This window comes from Drosophila busckii, unplaced genomic scaffold (assembly GCF_011750605.1).
Source record: "Drosophila busckii strain San Diego stock center, stock number 13000-0081.31 unplaced genomic scaffold, ASM1175060v1 chrUn_07, whole genome shotgun sequence".
NCBI classification, from domain to species: domain Eukaryota; kingdom Metazoa; phylum Arthropoda; class Insecta; order Diptera; family Drosophilidae; genus Drosophila; species Drosophila busckii.
The window spans coordinates 1,934,591-1,957,005 of NW_022872723.1; the positions used below are offsets into that span (position 1 = coordinate 1,934,591).

The 22,415-nt window shown below is 35.4% G+C and overlaps 2 protein-coding genes across 3 annotated transcripts in view; one reads left to right on the forward strand and one right to left on the reverse strand.

Moving 5' to 3' along the window:
* Positions 1 to 806: 806 nt before the first annotated feature.
* Positions 807 to 15,166, reverse strand: LOC108600564 (hsp70 nucleotide exchange factor fes1). Its single transcript, XM_017988227.2, has 5 exons — positions 15,050 to 15,166; positions 14,921 to 14,998; positions 8,472 to 9,015; positions 5,571 to 5,781; positions 807 to 986 (listed from the first exon to the last, which is right to left on the reverse strand). The coding sequence occupies exons 1-4, from the start codon at positions 15,089 to 15,091 to the stop codon at positions 5,612 to 5,614; spliced, it is 834 nt and encodes a 277-aa protein (XP_017843716.2). The 5' UTR covers positions 15,092 to 15,166; the 3' UTR covers positions 807 to 986; positions 5,571 to 5,611.
* Positions 15,167 to 15,550: 384 nt separating this feature from the next.
* LOC108598152 (vacuolar protein sorting-associated protein 13D) overlaps positions 15,551 to 22,415 on the forward strand; it is a 116,846-nt gene continuing 109,981 nt past the window's right edge. Inside the window, exons 1-3 of one of the 2 annotated variants that reach the window (XM_033294778.1) lie at positions 15,551 to 15,688; positions 15,741 to 16,531; positions 18,102 to 18,170. In XM_033294778.1, the coding sequence (XP_033150669.1) occupies positions 15,592 to 15,688; positions 15,741 to 16,531; positions 18,102 to 18,116 (903 nt within the window). In that variant the 5' untranslated portion in view covers positions 15,551 to 15,591 and the 3' untranslated portion in view covers positions 18,117 to 18,170. Of the gene's footprint in view, positions 15,689 to 15,740; positions 16,532 to 18,101; positions 18,171 to 22,415 lie in introns of those variants that run through there. The other variant, XM_033294775.1, reaches the window with a different exon arrangement.

Here is a 22,415-nt window from a genome sequence, read left to right on the forward strand (position 1 = left end):
AGGTCTCGGAGTTGCTAGGCCAGTAACCAGGGACTCTTAAGTGAAAAATGGCCTTCTTTTTAAGTGAAAAATGGCCAGCCTTTTTAGTAGTCGACGTGCAACCTTCGCCACACATAGCCGTGTGCGAATCCCAGCTGCAACCAGATAATGGTCGGAGTCGATGTTGGGGGCTCGACAGGATCGCGCATTGAATACGTGAATATGGTACAAAGTACCATATTATGCGCTGGAGCAAAGCCTATTAATCTGAGACCATTGCTCGAGGTGGTCTCTCAAAGATGTCTTCTCGCCCTACTTTGGCATTAAAGTCCCCAAGAAGAAATTTATTGCCATGGGAAGGGCAGCGGCCAAAAGCTCGGTCGAGCTCCGCATAGAAAGCATCCTTCATTGTCCTTTCTCCGTTTGCCGAGGTCTTCAACGTCAACAAACTATTGAAAAAATTAAAAAACTGCTGACGGTACGAAGTTTACCACTAGTTATTAAAAATATACATTAAATTGCACACGTACACATTTCCTTTTAACAATTATAATTTTATACTTAATGAGCTTAATGCAATAACTTAAAATTATATCATTTTAACATTGTATTTTTAAAAGACCTAAACCAATTGCCAATTGTACATTAATTCTTCTACTACAGTAATCTTCTCCTTTACAACAAAAATAATAAAATTTCTAATGATTAATTATAAGGTAATAACTAATCGTTATTTAACAGGTATGGTCAAAACAATGTTTTTGTAATATATAATTTTAAATTAGTCTTATTTATTTAAAGTATTCAAAAATGAAACTAATAGACCATTTAGGTTCTGGAATTTCTATTTTTTTTTATTTCTGTACACAAGACGAAAATTATTTCAAGTGGCTCGGTTATATATACAATATGTTCTATACTGATCCTCATGCACACTTGGATATAGCAGGAACTTTATTTTGTTTGATCGTATTCGTCCAAACAGTTGTAGCAAAAGTCACGATTTCCTGTAAAACAATGAAAGTATTCATTTTTAAGTGAGGCTATTTATTTATTTTATTTATTTAATGTCAACTGAGAGCAGTCGACATCAAAAGAAAAAATTACATTATAGTACTTATATACAAAATAGTGTAAAATTAAATTTAAAGGTAATTTAATAATTATATCTTTATTTTTAAAACCTTAAATATTGGGAGTGTTAAACAGATCCAACATGTTGCAAGGATTGGGGAAAACCCAGAAAACCCAATCAGATCTGGATTAAAGTTAATTGTTAATATTTAAGTAAGTTAAGAAACACCGCTTAGTTAAACTCTGAGGTCTCTGTGTTGATAACAGAATAATGTTTATTATATGATTATACAGAGAACTCGAAGAGGCTCATGCAGTAAATAGTTAGTTGTGCAAAAGTTAAGAGTTAAGGGAACAAAATTCGAAGTTATACCTACAGGACCTCGAGAAATTAATTGACCAACAAATAGAAAATCAATTTCTCCTGTTAATTAATTAATCATGAACGTGACCCAAGCTATGATTCGTCGATTAGTTAAATATAAAGATTTATTAAAAGTATCTAACTAGAGTAATGGTAATCCAACACCTGGACCCAGTTGAAAGCGAAGGAAAGCAAATAATTACAAAGTTTTTTTGAACGGATTCAAATACTAATCTGGTGTTCGAGTATGTTGAGAATCAAATACAAATCTACATTATTCCAGAACGTCGAACAAGAGATATAAAGTAGTTTTAGTTGTGTAAGGTCATACAAATGTCTTAGCCCATCGTTAAATAAATGCCGATAGCTTCAAAATTCGCCTTACTGACAGTTTAAGGAAAGCATTTGCAAAACTTCAGCTTACATAAGGAGAATACCCAGTCATTTACGCTCCGATAAATCTGTTGAGAGGGCATTGATCCATGTATAGTTGACGAATAGTGGAGGCCGAGTGTCTATGGATACTGACAAAACTTTAACCTTTAGAGCAATTAATGTTTTAATAAATCTTTTTTGCACCATTAAAAAAATAGACAATCAAGATCGGTGCAATAAAGTACTGCAGCTGAGCATGATCTCTAATGAAGACCAGCTTTCCAACCATTCAATCACATACACAAAAATGATTGGAATGTATATATGACGAGGAAGATCGTTAATAAAATGGTTAAAAGCAAAAGGAAACTTCATATGAACACATCTGAGGACAATCCAGACTTACGAATAACTGGCTTGGAAAACAGCCGACTTGAATATAAACCCTCTGAGTTTGTTATTATAGTAACTGTAATCCATTTGTTCAAAAATGTTGGAAGTCCAATCAGCTTAATTTAATAATCTAGAAACGTGATTTATACAGAGTCCCAAATGCTTACTAAAGTCATATAAATGAAATCAGTCTGCATTTTGTTGTGAAACCTTTATACCATTGATGAAGAACCATGTAGAAGCTTAATTTTCACAAAACCTTTGGGTAATGTGAAACAATTGAGCTGTCTGAAATGCATTAATTGAGATAGTAAGAATTTTTTCAAAAAATTTTAGGCGTAGCAGACAATTTTGATATACCCTATAGTTATTTACATAACTTTGGCCATTTTTATGTAACGGAATAATAAAAGATTCCTTCCAGATTGGAGGCAAATAACAACATTTAACGGACAAGGCAAATAATCTATGTAAAAGTAAATATTAGTGAACCAGCGCAATATTAAGTAACCAACCCTGGTACATAGCACACTGGTCCTGGAGAGAACGTATGTTTCATTACATTTAGTTCACGCAATACTGAGTCTTCGAATCACAGGCTCCGCAACAAAATTAGATTTGTTGATGTTATAAGTAAGAGTCTGCAAATAGATCGCTGATGCCTGATCATTAATTGCATAGTATTTTCATAGAAACATAGTAGGTATAAACGATTAAAACGTTTATGAAATTTAACAAATTATAAAACTGTTGTAGGATCCTGAAACGCTGAAGCCGAAGCTGACATAAATAATTGTTTAAAAGTTGAAAATTTAACAATTTAAGAAATTAGATTAGCCATAGAATAGGCAAAAGAATCAACTACTATTTGCCTGTACGTATCTTTAAAAATAACGATTTTATTTTTTTAAACCCGCTAACTTCCTAGTAAACCATAAAGGCTATTTAGACCTACTAGTGCCTACGAAGGAACGGATTGTTCAATAAAAGCTTTTTTAAGGCGTTAAAAAAAGAACAAATTGCAATTTCCTAAAGTTATTGCTGCAAAAAAGTCGACCACTGATTTAGTAATAAAGTTATTTAATTTATTAAAGTGCCTTTCTAGAAACAACTAGGCTTAGCCTGCTGTGTATGCTGCACAGGTTGCTCAAGAGCGTATACTCTATAATATCCAATATTGTTAGGTGAATAAGTGACATCATCGAAGCCATCGATATGTCAGCAAATTGCGCTAGCTGAGATATTCATAAGATATACATATTATATGAATCTGCAGATACCTTAAATATTAACGGATATTTATGATTAAGCCAAATAGAACATTATTCTTATTTCATAAAGTGAAAGATTCAGTAAATTATTTATGAACTCGTTGGAGCTAGTAGGAAAACTACCAAGTTATCATAGGACCAAGATATTTCGTAAATTTAAAGTCTCCTAATACACATAAATAATCCTTTTCAGATAGCTTAGAGATATTAATTGTATATTGGATAAATGTTCATTATAAATTAAACATCCGATTGAGGTGAATATAGACAGTTATTATAAAGGAAATTGACCAAACATGTCAATCTAACTGCAACAAATTAACAATTAGATAAAGAACAAAGTTTAATTCCGATAGAAAAGGTCGAGTTAACGCAACAATACCACCAACCACCCCGTTGACAACGGTCACATCTATATGTATATTTAATTTGTTAAATGGTTGAACTAGAATTTCAGCTTTTAACCAGTTTCAGTGAAGCAACGAACACGTTATAGATCAAAAGAAGTACTACTATTATATATTAGCCTAATTTTGAGACCCTTAATGCCTCTAACATTTTGATACGCCTTAAAAGAAGAAACAATGAAGAGTTAGTTTTTTGCATCCATTAGTAGGTGTTAGTACGTTTCCACTTTAGAAAAATTTAATTGGCCAGGCGAGCATCAGTGTTTGCTTTGAGTTTTAATTAATTCTTTAACAAGCAATCTTGTGGCCATGAAAGAAATACAACAAAATAGTGTCGTAATAATTCTGGTGGCACATTCAATTTAAATGAAGATATCTCTCTAGAATATTAAATTAAATTTTCTATAAATGATTATAGAGTTAGGAATCTTTGATTGAATGTAAGCAATTACATCTTCAGCCAAAGTATCCGGGTGAAGCCTAGAAACAAAAACTTGTTTCCGTAAAGGAACAGCTAATAAGGGCTTAGGAGCAGGGCGCGGAGTATGGAAACTATCACCAGGCGATCTAACACTCTTTTTAACAATTTTAGATGACGGACCAGCCTCATTATCATTTATAACAATACTAGGGCAAGCTGCAGTAACAGGTGTTACTGGACAGTTTACCAATGTTACTTCATTAGTTTTTTTAGGTGTTACTGCTGGTGCCAACTGGGATTCGTCTAAAACTTTAAGAGCTTTAAACTGTGTCTCCATACTTATAAACTCATCATTGAGTTTATTAAAACTCTTTCGCAGAGCATAAAAATTAAGCTTAGTATGTCGCATAAACTTAGACATGTCGGCCTCAGCTTCACGACAAGATTCACATGACCATTTTAAGCCGGTCTTGTTCATAATGGAATCTTTAACTTTAATCGTGAAGCCTGCACACTTCACATGTATAAATTTATCGCACAGCCAGCATCCGATGCACTCAGCAGTTGCATCGCTTTGGCATTTGCAATTTTTAATGCAGCAAGCGAACATTTTAACTAAATGTATATGCCTACGAAAGAGTATGTTGATAACAAAAATATAACAAGCTAATGAAAACGATCTAAGAGCTCAACAACTAAAGAGTACGTAAATTAGAGGTTAGTAATTTTGTGTGAAAATGCACGAACAAAACACAAGCACCGTGCAAAATAGAAAGCAATAAAGAAAGCAGAGGAGTTAAGGTGAGAGACGTAACATAATGCTCAAACCAACAAAACAATCACAGCAATAAAACCGCGAAAACAATTGTTAGTTTATTTATACCACTGAAACAACTAAACAATAGAATACTTTTACCAATCTTAATGTGCACTCTTTCACCGTGAATATCACTACTAATATGCTAGTTTAAATACACTAAAACGAACAGATCAATCAATAATAATCCACTGGTACTTCAAAAATTTCAGAGTACTTTTAAACTAATTAAGAACGCATTAAATATTTAACTCTACAAACTTTTTCGTAAACTTTGACTACGGCATCGCTTCAAAGATATGCACGCAATCGCAAACTCATACTCATATTCACACAGCACATCTAAATGCTGTTGCTAACAACAGCTGCTGACAACCAGTGACGCCTGCCTGTTGTGTCGGCAGAGTTTTAAATTAAAAAATAGAGCTTAAAATTATGCTTAAAATTATTTTATTTAAATTAAACTTACCTCACAACTTTCCAACAGCATTTTATTGTTGACAATATTGTTCAAAATTGATTTTTTTTCAGCTTGGTTCTTCCAAATAGAGCTCCAATCACAATCGGAAAGAAAGTGAGGAAAGGAGCAAAAAGGGTGACGTAAAGCTTCTGGTCATATTCGCTTTTATCCTCCAAGTTTTTAATAAGCGACGAAGCAGCATTAACTCTGTTGAAAAGATCTTAAAAATAAATTTATTATTATTTTTCAAATTTATAAATAAATATATAATTTCAGATTGTTTATTATTCCGTTTTTATTATTTTTAGTGTAAAAGCATAAGCCCTTCTGTCAAAAAAAAAATTATCAATTAACGCACACATTTTTTGACGGATGTAATTCTTTTGTACACAACAAAAAAAAAAACAAGTGGACAAATTAAAGTTGGGCGCCACCAACTTTAGTACACTTTTGACTAGGCATCAACCGCACCACACGCATGCACGTCATGAACACATAACACACAAACCAGGACGCCGTCCAACAATTCTTTTTCGCTGTAGCGTCTAGCGGCGACGCCGCCGTCTGCGTCGACAGCGACGTTTGTATGGCGCGTACAACACTCGCACCCCGCGTTTATATTGAAAATTGGAAATGTGTGAATAAACTCCCTACTTTTTATACTCATTGGAGCGCGTTCATGTGACCAAAGTTATTTTCAGATTTTTAAATATTTTTTTATTGCTTAATATTGTGTTTTTTTGTATTTACGGGGGAGGGTAGAGGAAATAAAAATAAATAAAATAAAAACGTCCGGGTTTGGATATAGGACCAACTATATACCAAATTTGGTTGCTCTAGCTCTTATAGTTTCTGAGAAACAGGTGCTCAAACATTCAGACGGACAGACGACATGGCCTAAGTCGACTCACTCGTCGAGCTGACAAAGAATAAATACTTTCGTGGTCGCCACTCCTCTCTCCTGTTATCTACATTTGAGCAACTTCATAATACTCTTTTCCATTTTTTACAAAAATGTCAAAGTGTATAAAAAAATACACGCCATCTCTGAGAATAACATTTCCTATCTCTTCGATTTTGCTTTCAGTTAAGCGGTCTCAGTGGAGTTTTTGTTATTACGCCTAATATCAACCTATACAGAGATGCCAGAGAAATCTCGGTAGATTTTGGCTCATGTAAAATTTGATAACAAAAAGTAGGTGACACAGAATTTACAGATATTTTGTATATTGTATTTAATCCGAGTAAATTTAAAGAAGGAATTTGGCACATAATAATATTTTTGTGACATATTGCTTCTAATTTGAATGCAAAAAATATATATATTGTGCCGCACAATATTGCACAACAATAAAGTTGCATGACAGGCCCGTGTTACGTAATTATCTGTTTCAATTTTTTTCATTTGCTTGACAATATCAAACTTCAATTATTTCTATATGTAAACAAATTTACAATACAAATTACTCATGTTGTTAGATAAATAGTTTTGGCTTTATTGATCAGAAAGCACCTTAGTTAAATTAAATTAAGTAAATTTTACTTAAAAGGAATATGATTTACGGCCCCTGTTAAGCGTTCAAATTAAAGCACACACATTAAAAGATGCCTCCAATTTGTAAATAGGACAAATTAATGAGGTCAAATGAATTTTAATCAAATACACATTAATCAAGCCATTTCTTGATGCTGTGTTAAAGTCAATTGCCTTTTCTAATTTCTTTTGTTCATATGACATAAGCAATGTGCCTATTACAAAGCAAAATAAAGAGTCCGAATTAAACAAAATGATGTGAAATCTTGCTAGCATCTGTCTGAAACAACGAAATGATTTTAAGCTCTTTCAGTGAATGACAAAGTGTAGTAGATTTAACGTAGATATTTTGTTTAGTTGAAAATTATGAATTAAAACATTAATAATATTGAAATGTTACATGTTGGCATGTTAGAAATTGAATGACCTTTTTAAAACAACTCTATTTTTTATGCATTACAACCTGTATATGGGTGAGCATTAACAAATCCTTGACCCCTAAAATCATATCGTTTATGATTTGAAGTTGGTTTGTAAATCTATGCGCGATTACTTCGACTTAATATACACAACAATTAAAATTCTGTAAGGTCTGTGCTATCTACGTTTTGTTATGAGATTTTAAAATCGTTTCCCACGATTCCAGCGTCAGCAACGATGTTGTCGATATTGCATTAGCACGAAGATTATTATGACGTGTCAGCAACTGTATCCTGCTGTCTATATAGAAAATTTAAATGGTAATATACTCGAAATTATTTTTGAATGTTTTTTTTTTTTTTCGATGAGGGGATCGGGGAAAAAAGTTTCAAATACATATGTGATTGCTTCAGAGAACCGGATCCCGGATGTATGTACATCCAAGATTTGGTTGCTTTAACAGACGGATGAACGAACATGGCTACCCTTCATCTATATATATAAATGTATAAAATGGGGTAATCGATGTGGAGCCGAACTCATAAGAGCTAGAGAGCTGAAATTGTCACCATATTTCATAAATATCAAAGGTGCTTCAAATGACACCATTTTTAAGTTTCACCGGGAAACTTTTTTCTAATAAAAATTGGTTTTTCGAATGGAAAGGGATATAAATCTGAAAAATTTAATAAAAATCTATGAAAAATATTTAATGCGTTTGAAAAATGCCAAATGCCAAATAGAAAATAATTGTGCTCGATAATTTTAATTAAGTGGTGTATTTACTCTTTACGCATTATAAGTTTTATATTGAGACCAAGTGTTAAAGATTAGTGTGAATGAATTAGGAAATGTGACCTACGATGTATTAAGCAGGCAACTGCAACTCTAGTGCTAATTTAGCGCACAGGCTTTAGTATTCTCTGCGGAATTCACAGTTTATTTAAATAGCTTACCCTTTATAGTACTTTTTTGCGATGATAATGATCCAATCAGAAATGCAGCTTTTGTATATACTGTGCTGTGTTTAGAGTCTAAGCCCAAGACTAACATTTCAATTCCATTTGCTTCCAAAAATGAATTTAGTCCAGGTTCATAATTTTGAATCAATGATGATATAGCAAAGATTGAGCTTCTAGATACATTTTCATTATTATCATTAATAGTCGAACTTAAATAAGGTATTATATTTTCATTATTAAAATATTTTTGACAAAAGTCATTATTTTGAGACATTTCCGCAATAATATAAGCGGATTTTGATCGCAAATCACTGTCTGTTGTTTCTTTTATAAGCTGTATAAGAAGTAAGGCACCTCCAACTTTTACAAATCCATTAGCAAGATCAATATCATCGATGTTTTCCCGTATTATATTTAAGCTATCTTTTTTTTTATCAACAGTGGTTGATTCGCTTTGCAAATCTTTAATTGCATTTGTATATGCTGGTGCAAAATCAGTAGTCATTGAATTAAGTGCTTCCTGGAGGAACATCATATTCTGAAAATAATATGAAATATTTTTTTTTAAAATTAATTTGCATTGAATAAGCAAACATGTGCATTATATTTGTTATGTAACAATAAATAAGGAGGATGACACAGATTTTCAAACAAACTTCAAATCATATACTATATGATTTATGTTCACTTGGTTCAGAGATTTGTCCAGCAAAGAAGCAATTTTTTTTTAACTTTTCTCCAGTAAATAGGATGTGTCGAATGAGGACTCTAACAAAACCAAGGACTCTGTCAACTCCAAGTCACCAGAAATAAATTTAGCGAAAGTAATCAAGCCCCCAGTAACATGTGACCAACCAACCGCTCTGTATCTGATATTGTGGGCAAGCGCAAAAACTTCACAATACTACCAAATACAACAAGGTCAGCATCATGATGCCACATAACACAACATTATAGCTTTTAAAACATACCTTTATTTTGTTTTGTTAATTTTTTTTTATGAAAATAGGTATTATACTTTTTAGGCACGTAATGAAAGGGCGTATAGGATCGTATAAGGGCCACTCCACACAGAGTGTGGAATTGGCCTTAGAGGGTGACACCGTCAGGGAAGCGCACAACTCCATAGTAGGAGGCCTTGGCCTGGGCACACCCAGCGCTAAATGCGTCAAGTGCGGAGATGACCACATCGCTTCCGGGTCTGCAAAGGTAAACATCCCGCTTCATATAAGGGCTGCAAGGCCAAGGAACTACAACCACCGAAGCGAATACCCACTGCATCAACCTATGCAGCACCCACCTTTACAGCACCAACTGTAAGTCTTCGAATTTTACTATGGAACACGAACGGTCTGCGCAGAAGCAGGCCTGAAGTAGAGCACTTACTCAAGACCAATCGCATAGATTTATTCCTTGCAGTAGAAATACATTTCCCCACCAGATCGTAATTCTCTATTAACGGAGACAACATAATATCCACGAGCCATGCCAACTGCTCCCCTAGAGGTGGAGCAGCCGTCATGATCCCGCTATAACTTGAACTGCAGTTTATTCCAACATTGCTGGATGTGACTTCAATGCCCCTTGGTGGGGGCACGCCTCATTAAACAAAATGACAGAGCGCTGTTCAGATGCTTCTCAGAGGATCAATCGATCCTGTGGCAATAGTTGTCCACCAATGTGAATAAAATACCACACGAACTGGACTCAGCTATTTCTACGAAAAGGCATAAAATCACCAGCAGAAATGTTTTTGAGTTGTGCTCATATCACTGTGCAGTACAGCTACTGGTTAATGTAAGAGTGACCACAAAGACAGGACGGAGGTTGTTTAGACGCACCACGAATGTCGACAGGTACCAAAACTTCCTGTAGTGCAAACTGAATTCGAATTCGCATCGTTCAGATGAACAAAGACCCGCAGCTTTCGCTGACGACACGGCATTCCTAGCACGTGATGCTTCTTCACAGACCGCCTCAGACATCAGACAAATGCAACTCGAAGCCTCCAATACATGGCCCAAGAGATAAAGCTTTATGGTCAACCTCGAAATGTCCACCCAAGTTACCATCACTCTACGAAGAGCAAGTGGCACCCGAATGGCTATCATACCCTCCAGCCCCACAGCCAAATTCCTGTTGCTTGACAGACGACTAACTTGGACCCCTCACCTTCTGAACAAAAGAAACCACCAGAATAAAAGGCTGTTGAAACATCTCTATCTTGTTGGCAAAAGGTCCGCCCTAAGGCTGCTAATCCTATGGGATTCCAATGGGAATCCATTCTGGAACCGACTGTTCCCTTATCCAGAAGTTTCAGAGTAAAGAAATGAGGACATCCATAACGAGCTCGTAGTCCCTTGGGTGCACCAGGAGATTGCCAGACTAATCACAGCCCACACAGAGCGCCTGGACAGGCACATCAGCCGCTATGCCATCAACCTACTGAACAAGAGCATCACAGTGCTACATAAATCTCGGTAGATTAGTTTAGTTAGTAGTTATTGAAATCTATATAACAAAATCGTAGGTGATAAAAAATTTACAGAGATTTAATTTTTCAGTATATTTAGTTCGAGTTAACGGGGAGAATGATATTTGCCGTGAAGAGTTCCTACTATTCAAATACATATCCTTAAATCTATTTCTTATTGTAGCAATGTTTTTAAAGGTGATTCGAATTTCATCGAAAGGTATCAGTTGTTTCAATTTTTCTTCTTTTGCTTGCAAATAGCAAGTTTAAATCATTTGTATATGTAAAAAAAATTCGAAATATAAATTATTTATGTTGGTAAATGTATAGTTTTGGCTTTATTGATCAAAAAACAGCAGAAAAAATTAAACTATGTAAATTTTAATTAAAGGGAATATGATTTACCAGGCGGCGTTACAAAAAAATGTTAAAATTAAAGCGAACACTTCAAGAGTTGCCACCGAATGGAAAATAGTTGTGCTCTATATTTCATTAAATACACTTTAATCATGATATTTCTTGAAGCTGTGTTTAATTAAATAGAATTTACAAGTTTTTCTTGCTTATATGAAATTATGTGAAAACTAAGTGGCATTCGTCTGAATAGAGAATATGATTATGAACTTTGACAGCGGGGTCCAAAGGGGTAATACAACTTTCATATCGACCATCATATCTGTGTCACCACTGCAAATGTTCTTTTTTTTTTAGGAAAAATTGATTTGCTAAAAATGGGGTTTCATTGAAATTTTAAAGGGTTTTTTATAATTATTAATTTTATAATTTAAGCGCAAAACAAATTCGAAAGCATATTATCATTTATGCAAGGGCATGAACGCATACGTACATTGACAAGACAAGGCAGGGATGCCTGCAAACTCTCGATAGAAAAGGGAAAGTGTGCGCGCACACAAAATGTGCTCGGCTGGCATAAGCGAGAAATAATCTCGCTTGGTGTCTCGCTCAGTAAGCACTGACAGTGGCATCGACGCAACTGCAAGTGGCGAATCAGAAGGACACATACCCTTCGGGAGTCCAAGCAATAATTGTCGGATATCCATCAGCTATCCATGCAAAAATTGTCGGCATCAGCCACAATTGCGGCTGTGTGTGGGGGTAGTAACATGGTAATTTTTAGGGTTGGCGCCCTCTTGCCGTTCTCTGGTATTTATTTATTTAATGTCAATTATGAACAATAGGGCCCGCAGTGACGAAGACAGAGCCAAAACATTTGCAGACACCTGAAATTGTTTTCAGCCAAATCCGCACAATTCATTCACAATACCAACATTCAACATATGACTCTCAGCTTCACAAGAAATCCAATGAATTTACGCCAACAAAGTCCACAATCATCAAAATCAAGTAACCCGAAAAAATCACCAGCTTCGACCAAATAACGCCAAAATGATTGAACTCCCATACTGTGCAGTTTGCACCCTCGCGCAACTCTCCAATGCCATCCACGAAGCTGCGTACTCAAGAGATTTGGAAAAGTCTAATAATAATAATGATACAAAGCCATGCAAAGATCACACAAATCCATCGTATACAGACCCATAAGCCTACTATCATGCCTTCAACACTCCTTTGAAAATGCTTTTGCTACTCGATAAACCATATCTAAGACGTCCATAACAATTCCATCACATCAATTTGGTTTCGTAAAAACACGCCTATACGAGCAGGTTAATGCATAAACATCTGAAATAAAGAAGCGCCTTTCGAACAGGAATATTGCACTGCAATTTCTTAGAGTATCCCAAGCATTCACAGTCTTGGCTAGAAGACTAACGCATAAGAGCAAACCAAACTCTAATAATACACACCAATTATTAGAGTCGTATGTAAGGAAATTTGCAGTGCGATGCAATTCTGCTATGTCTAACGACTATGTGATCAGAGCTGGCATCCCACAAAGGAGCTACTTCGACAAACACTACTATGTCCTTTACTCATAACAATGTCAAAACTTAAATATTGACAATACCATCGACAACGACAACACTTCCAGCCCAGCGAGGTACCTATGCAACGCGCAGCGCAACTACTCATTCATATGTCGAAGTGAGATGGCTCTCTGCACTGCGAATAAAATAAACGAACAAAAGCAAACATTTACGTTTACCCTAACAGCGAATTGTCACCCTCCACACTAAACAATTCCGCACTCCGGCAAGCAAACGAAGACGTATCTTGGATTACACCTCGACAGAAGACTCACATGCCGTAGGCACACGAAGCCAAGGGAACGCAACTAAAACTAAAACCCAATAGCTCCACTGACTTATCAACGCTCGGTCCTCTCTCAGCCTTGAATAAAGGTCCTGCTTTACAATTACTACTAATAACCCATCTGACTATGCGCTCCCAACTATGGGACGTTACAATGCAAATGGATACTTGAATCCAGATGTCCAGTCAAAATCTAATCTATCACCGGGGCCACCTTACGTTCGAAACGAAAACATACAGAAATCTAAATTCAACCAGTCAGATATTAAAAGCTCTAACACAATAAAATACTACAGCAAGGCTTTCTCGCTTCCTAATCCCCGCGAGGCTAACAAACTGGCAGCCGCTCCCGTCTGCGTCGTACGGACCTACCAACCAGCGATAGAATCTAGGAACGTGCATCCTAAAACAGTTTAGAGAAACTGTTAAATAATGTTTAGTTATAAGATTTGAAATGCTAAACTGTTGATAAGAGAGATTCAATAAAAAAAAACAAAGTTAAAAAAAAAAAAAAAAAAAAAAAACATTTTGAAATCAGAGGTTTTGTTATACAAAATATTAAAATTAAATTAAAAAAATTAAAAATTAAAGTTTTGTTTTTCTTTAAATTTGATAAGCTTATAGATTGGGTATTATGTGTTATGTATGTACATAGGCAACTGCTCACACAGTCTATTACACCAGAATAAACGGTAATGTTTTGTAGCGGCGTTGCTTGACCGTTGCACCTTATATGGAAATTTGCAACATGAATATTGTCAAATTTTATGAACCTCAATACGATTTTAGTCATTAAATCTCTGTGCAATAAGTCTAACAATCAACAAAAACCACGTGCGCAAGAGTACATTTACTTTCTGGGCACTATCATTGGCGAAGCCTACTTTATTGAAACTGGTAAAACTAAAATTCTACCATTATTATACAAAGGCCTATGTGAAAAACCATTAAATTCCTGTGCTAACCGATGAGGTTAAAAGTATAGTCAAATACCAGGAGAACTGGATCGTCACAGAACCCACTGCACTATGCCCAAGTCGATATTTTTTTTAGTATAAAAGTCAAATATAAACCTAGGACTTGAAATTTGGCATGAACTTTATTTAGGATATTTTAGAATTTTGTATTTTTTTTTTTTTAATTTAAATTTTTAAATTTTTTTTTGTTGGAAGATTTTCGATTAAAAATTCACCTAGATATTACTACATGTATACAAAACTTTTTTAAAATAATGTTTATTTCAATATTATTAATTTTCGTCTTAATTTTTTAATTCATAATTGGCTTTTGCCAAGACTAAATTTTAAGACGGAAAAAATTACTATAATTTTTTGTAGATGAAAAATGTTAACAACAACGGAGAAAACAACACCAAATACATACATACATATGTGCCAATATTTTTTTACTCACTGTAAAAACTACACAAAACATATATGTATATGCATATACGATAAAACCAATCCTACTGCGGTTTCATAGATTATCCTAAGTATGTATTCTATTCCATTTTACAAAGAAATATCATTGGTCTGGACGTTTCTGCACCAATCACGTGGAATAGAGTAAGATGGACAAAACAGAAAATCTACGTCTACAATAACTTTGCAGTTTTGAAGTCAATGCAATATTTCCTAAATAAAACAAATAATTTATTCAGAACCGCCCCATGAGCCGACATACAATTAAATACACACACATAACTATGTACATATCTATTTCTCGAAGAATTTACCTCAGCATCTGCAACCACAGAGTTATTACTTGCTTCCAATTCATGTCCAGAATTTTCCACAGCCATTCTTAGCAATCCCTATAAAATATCTTTATGTACTTTTATCCAAGAAAAAAATATAATAAATACCTCAAGATTTTGCTTATGCTTTGAAGAACTGTTTAATCTCATTTTTAAACTGTTGTTTTTCAATCAAACACGTTAATTTATTTTGTGTTATTAGAAGGCATACAAAGCAATTATTAGTGATGAGAATAGAACCGAAAAATATTCGATTGTTTCTTATACTATATTTTTTTGCCATCAAGAGTTGTATGAGTATTATACATTAACTGTATTAGTGGGACAAACATTGCTAATTTGATTTGAGTATAGAACAAATATTGAAAACAATGAATTATATTCCAAAAATTCAATAGTATAACCAAGCTATTTTTAATTATTTCGCTTTTCCGGTAATACACTATTTACATTTTAATGAAAATTTTACTATCGAATAGTAATTGATTAATCGAGCACTCCATATTGATAATTCAGTAGTGCTGTACATCTATCGTTACGAAGTACAAAACATCTGTTTACTTGATGTATGTAAATACATTTGAGTTACAAGCTTTCTTCGTATTTGAGTTAGGTGAACGAAATTTTTTGCTGTCCAAGTCAACTATAAAATGCTAAGAGATTTAATTACGTGGGTCTTAAATACCTACCTGGGCAATTATTTGGAAAACTTAAATTCTGCCCAATTATCTGTGGCTTTGTTATCAGGTAATGATATAATAAATAACAAATGTTATATTTAAAAACATTCATATTTTAGGAGAAGTTGAGTTGGAAAATGTTCCTATACGAAAAGATGCTTTACGGTCCTATGGATTACCAGTTGAGGTATCCTCGGGGACTATAGGCAAAATTAAACTACAAGTGCCGGTTCGTCAGTTTAGAACTTCACCTTGGCGAATAACTGTAAAGGATATATTTTGCGTTATATGCCCAAAGGATTTTGAAAACTGGGATTACGCTAAAGAAAAGCTACTGGACTTAGAATTTAAGCTTTCTATTTTGGACAAAGCTGAATCAAAATGGCGATCTGAAAAAGGAAAACAAGTTGAATCGTATTATTTTTCTTCATATAATAATTGGCTAAAGTTTGGAACAAGCATGGCTACAAATATCATTGATAACATTGAGCTACAGATCTCCAATGTGCATTTCAGATATGAAGACCTAATTGACATAGGTAATATTAAAATTGCAGCTGGTATAAAAATTGGCTCGCTAACGGCACAAAGCTGTGATTCGAATTGGGTTGCCGGCTCAAGTAACACAACCAATAATGAGATTAACTACAAAATTGTTGAATTAAAAGAGCTAGCATTATACTGGGATACATTATTCAACGAAACAAAATGTCAAAAATATTCAAACCAAGAGCTGCAAGCTAATATGGGTCCAACTTGCCAATCGCGACCACATCAGTTCATAATAAAACCCATGTGTGCAATAGCCAGATGGAAACGTGAAAAATGTCTACATGTGATAAATTCAAAGGATAAGCCGAGGGTTTCATGTGATCTAATAATGCCTGAAGTAATTGTTGTGTTAACGAAGGTAAGTTTGAGCATAGATTATAAAATACATAGAATGTTTCTCGCTTGCAAATCATTTTTTGTTTTTGACGATTGTGGATAAGCAATCGGACAATGCTTTAACTTTCGGTAAAAAGGTAAAAAATGATCATAACCCGATTAAAAATTAGGCTTGTATGAAAGCAATTTAAGTTGGCGAAAAATGTACTACGTTTTATTCATTTTAACTTTTCTTGAGTCTACTGCTTGACTGGTCATATTGTAAATGTGTAAAACGGGTGCAATAGTATTATAAGTCTAATGCTAAACATTAATATGTTGATAATGAATGCATAAATAACGTTCTTTAAGGTAAATTCGATTCATATGACTCTGTAAGCATCCTACATACAAATTTGCGGCTCCCCAGAAATCACTTCAATTGGAATTTCACTAAAATTCCATTCAGTTGTGTTACAGCCGAATCTAACTAAAGCGACCCATCTACAGTAGGGCATGTTGGTCGAGCATGTTGGGCGCGACGAAATTTTCATCGTTGGCGGTAATGCTCGTCTCCAAATTTTGTGTTGACCGAGCCGCTCGAAAGAAATAGAAATCATTCTATCTGGTTTGTGTTGGCAAGCAATGTTGGCACTAGTTAGTGGCAAATGAAATTTTAGCTCGACGAGCAGCTCGACCTACATACTCTACTCTGGATGGGCCGCTTAAGCTTGCGCTGAAGTGCTAAGTCACCTGGTCAGAATAACTTATATTGCCGAATAATATATATTGTTATTATATAAAAAAATAACATTAAAAAAGAAGCAGGTCAAAAACCAAAGCCATGATATTTCTAAAATTTTCAGTTTATTTGAATATTAAAAACAGTTTTGAAGTTGAGTTCAATTTCACTACTGATTTCTGTGGCAACCTGTTTCTGTATTTATTGAATATTCCGCGGGGTAGGTAGGAGAGTTACATTTGAAAATATCTATTTTAAATAATATATGTGCAAACATGGGATAATGCATGCTTATTAAAATTCATAGTTTCATAGCCAACTTATTCAGATTTAAAAACCCTATTACTTTTAAAATAATGTAATTACATATTATAATAAATTTTTGTGTCGCTTTGCTTTGATTTATTGAATCTTCTGTTTATGAGACTGTTTTAGTGTTTTTGAAAAGCTAGCATCCAGTACATAAGCTGGCTACTTAATGGTCGTTGCAACTGGTACTTGGAACCAGGTTGACTTCGGAGAGGGTGGGTGCAATGGTAGAATTGAGTCACAGTATCAACTGAGACTGATTTTTATTGGAGAAGGTATCAATATTTATACATAATAAAAGCTTAGGCAGATAGTTGTGCAATTACATTTTGTGTGTCTGTGAGTGTATTAATTAGTTGCCGTGTTGATGGACCGACTGCTATTGACCCATAATGTATGGTCAGCACATTGTGTACGATCAGTGGTATTCTTTGCTTACCAATACTTGACCTGCATTACTGTTTTATTGTTATTTGTGTCAATTAAATTGTGTAATATTGTGTGTTTTTGTGACAATGAAATCTGTATGTTTAGTGTACTTAATGTTTGTGTGTTTTTTCAGACTATTGATGACTGAATATTCTCCCGGCCGTTGAACATGTGCTTAACCTTAATTTAAGTCCAGTGCGAATCGTCTTGATAAAGGACGGGTGGCTTCTTCGTCAATTAATGTTGTAGTTCGCACAATCCATTGGCGTCGTTTTTTTAATGCATACGTGAATAACGCTGCATATGATGCCATATGTTCATGTTTGATTGAACTGTTAGGTCTGGCATATCCTCCTTGTTGAGTGCTATAAAGGGGGGAGACCTAATTAAAAAAAACCCCTAAAAAAAGTTGAAAAAATATAATTTTACTTTAAATTGTTCCTCAAATATTTAATAATGCCCACAAAAAATTTCATTGGCGAAGATATATATAAGGCAATTTATCATGAAAATAAAAACTTTGAAGCGCATTTTCTCCGCTTTCATTTTTTTTATTTTTACTGAATTTGCGTACACGATTAAAAAAACACTACTCATCTTTTTGAAATGAATTTCAGCTCATTTTGTAGGGAATTACTTAATCTTCTATATGAACCTTCAAAATTTTGTGAAAAATATTTTTGTTCAAAAACGACATTTTTGACAACTTTCCCAATTTTTGAAAGTTTTTTAATATTTAAGGTTCATAGAAGAAATACTAATTTCCAATGTAATGCAATATCATTTTTTGGTTTCCGATAAGAATTGCGACCTATATCGTGTACGAAAATAGGTAACTTCGGCGACGCAACCCTCTGCATGTGTGCGTGCGCATTCAATACAACCTGATATTTAAAAAAAAAAAGTTTTTTATTGAGTTTAACATAAAAGCACAAAAAGATTTGGTTAAGCTAAGTTAATTTTTTCGCAGTCAAAAAAAATTTCGAAAAACAGTCCATTTTTAGGTCTTCTAATTAGGTCTCCCCCCTTAATTTCAGATGTAAGTCATCTATGTCAGTATCATCTTGTACCTTAGGCTCTGGGCTAGTGAGCTTTTTTGGTGATGAGTTGTTAGTGACGTTTTCCATGATGATGCTTCCATAGCTTGGTCTGATTTTGCTAAGGATGGTGCTGAAGGTGCTGATGCTTATTTGTGCATTGCGTGTTGTGCAGTAGTGACAGTAGTTCCGTGCCTTCAAGATGTATTGTTGATGGTGCTCCGTTGCTTACGGCTTGAAGCTCCATTGTAGATTGTGTTGCAAAAATCCACTTACTAGGCTCATGTGTTTTTGGCCATTGTGTGAGTTATTTGACATGTTGTTGGTGTTTTATTGTTAAATAGTTGAAAATCACAACGACTGTCGACATTGAACACAGCTTGATGATCAAAGCATATGTGTTCCAGAGAACGGCAAGAGTGCACTCACTCCTAAAAACACAACGCGTACTACCATAGTAGTACTGCCACACACAAGCGAAATTCTGGTTGAGACCACAACACAATTACTTTTGCGTAGAAAAAAAGATCCGAGCAGCATTTTGTGCGTAGGCAATTCTTTCCCGAAGCAAAGCACACGAAAAGGTCACAATTTTTGTAGTTTTCTGCGGTTTCTGTTTCGCACCATGCTTGTGGCGTCGGCGTCGCGCAATGCAGACATAGCGACAGCAAGCGATATTGTTTCTCGCTTATGCTTATGCCAGCCAATAGCATTTTGCGTTTGCGAACATTTGCTTCGTTGTGGCTGAAAACACATCACAACTTTTTCTTGTGTTTCTCTGGGTGTTTTGTGCGTTGCTTGTGCGCCGCGCACACAAATTTTTGTTGTGTCTGCGTGTATATACTGCCCCGTGTTTTCTGTGTGCGCGTATGGTCTCGCATTTTCTTTGTGAGTGCTACCATTGTGCTTATAATTGCCACAATTGCTGTTCTTTGAAGTGGTTCCTGTGGTTGTTGACAGCTATTATTGGTGTTTTGAGCTCAAATAATCTCCAACTTGTTGAGTTCCACGCCGGAATTGTCCTTTTGACAATATTGATTGTTGAGTCGAGTACTGACTGTTTGGTTGTGTAGCAACATGCGTAAAATCCATTTTTAATTCTCGATGACCTTTGTTATTTGCTTGGCATAATATGAGTCTAATACTCCAAATAGACTGTTTGCTATGTTGCCCACTGCATCAAAGAGCGATCGGTGTTGTCGGTTATGTTGCAATAATGCATTTGCCATTTGTAGTTCCGAAAATGCTGTGATATAGAGTCACATGTGTAGTTGCCGTTTAGTTGTGTTTAGGTTTGAAGACTTCATGTCTCGCCAATATGGATCTAGCTCGTAGTATATGCAATGGTTGATTATTTCTGCTTGAGCCCTTTCACTAAATGTTGATTGTTCCAATTCCATTAATTGGTTGTTTGCTTCAATAAAGTTGGTGGCATTATCGCAATGAATTGTTTAATATTTACCACGGCGGCTAAGGAATCGACGCAGAGCTCCCAAGAACGCATTAGTTGTTAGGTCGCTTACCAGTTCCAGGTGTACCGCCTTTGTTGAGAAGTAGCAGAATACGGCTGTATGCCTTATCTGACCTTTTTCCACGCACCTTATGATGAATCCAGATTGGTCCGCAATATTCAACACCAGTGGTTAGAAACGCTCTAAATCAGATCCTATTATGTCCTATTATAGCGATAATATATAACTGTTTTTGTGAACCGTGACTCGCAACATTTTTATTTCGACTGAAAATTCAGCTAGTTGCCTGAATTTTTGCAATTCTATTTGCCACAAATGTGTAGTAAGTTGAGGCTGCTGCATTAATCTATGATAGGACAACGGTAGAGTCTGACCAAAAGTAGCCCGGCACTAGTTCTGAGTTTAGATTAAGATCTTGTCGAACTCTGCAGTGAGTTCTTCGCCTAATAAAGCGGCACAGTTCTAGTCGTGGCAATGATTGTTTTGCAGTTGGAACTACTCGAGACTTGGAGCACAGTAGGCGTACAGATAATTGCTTGTTTTTGGCGCGTACATATATTGCAGCACCGTATGCACGTTCTGATGCAAATACAAACGTGTGTAGCTCCCTAGTGACTGACGTGTTCCGATTAAATAAGTGTCTTGGGATCTGCATTTTATTTAGACACTGCAAGTCCTCGCGATATTCCTTCCATTCATTTTGAAGAAGAAGAAGGCTCGGAGATCTGTGCCTGAATCTTTGCTGAGTGCTAGCCTGGGTGGGGCCACAGAGTTGATCCTTCTTTGGGCATCCAAATAGGACCCAATGTCTTAACACTGTAATGTTCTAGCGTTTCTCCAAGATTGACATCGCTTACAATGTCGTCATTTGGGATTCCTTCTAGAATTTGATCATTGTTTGAGCACCATTTGCTCATAATCATCCTGATGGTTCCTTAGTTCTTGCTGAACTCGCACTGATTCGGCTATTGAACTTGTGTTTGTTAAGCAGTCATCCACATAGAAGTCATGTTTTAGTGCTGTTGCATATATTTGAAATCTGTCCATATGTTTTGTGGTCAGAAGATCCAGACATTTTGTTGCTAGAAACGGAGCGGTCTTTGTACCAAATGTCACTGTTTTTAATCTGTAAATCGCTTTGAATTGTAGATGTCCAGTAGATGTCTTACATGATGAGTCAAACATAACTTGCAGCTTTGTAGTGCTGCTGGCAGACTTTAATATACAATGATGGGTGATTTTTTGGTATTTGATGAGGTAGTACATGTTTCATGTGGCCCATCTTTTTGTACTCTGACATAAAGTCTACGTATTGCTTCTAAGTATTTGCTGAGACTCTGCGTTCCAATGTTAAGAAGCGTTTGCTGGCTATATCCATCGAAGCTCCCAGGGCTGAACAGTGTTCAGAAAATGGAAGTATGAACCTGCCATCCGTTGCGACTTGTAAATGTTTAGGAAGTTAGTCTCACAATGCACATCAGTAGGTGTTCGATATTTTTCTTCTGTCTAAAGTCATTCAGTAATTCATTTGTTGCTGCTTCGCAGATTGCGTTCACCTGCTATGATCCATCCCAGTTCAGTGTTTTGTAAGACTGGTCCTCCAGAGTTTAGTTTATGTTGTGCTGTCAATAGTAGCGAGTAATAATGTTCCGCTTCAATCTATATGTCAATATTTCCTGGTATGTAGAAATATGGGTATGCTAGGGGCACATCTGGCATTTTCCATCTGTTCTTTATTTCCTGAGCAGGCTGGACTCATTTGTGTAAGGCCGTTGTGACATGACTTTATCAACACATTTACTCGGGCCATGCTCTTCTGTGAGCGTCCACCGATACCTTCAATTTGCAATCTGGTGGCATGTAGCTTAAGTGATAGACTGGAGGCCAGTCGCTCCGATATTAGATTTATTTGTGATCCTGAATCTAATAGGGCTCTAA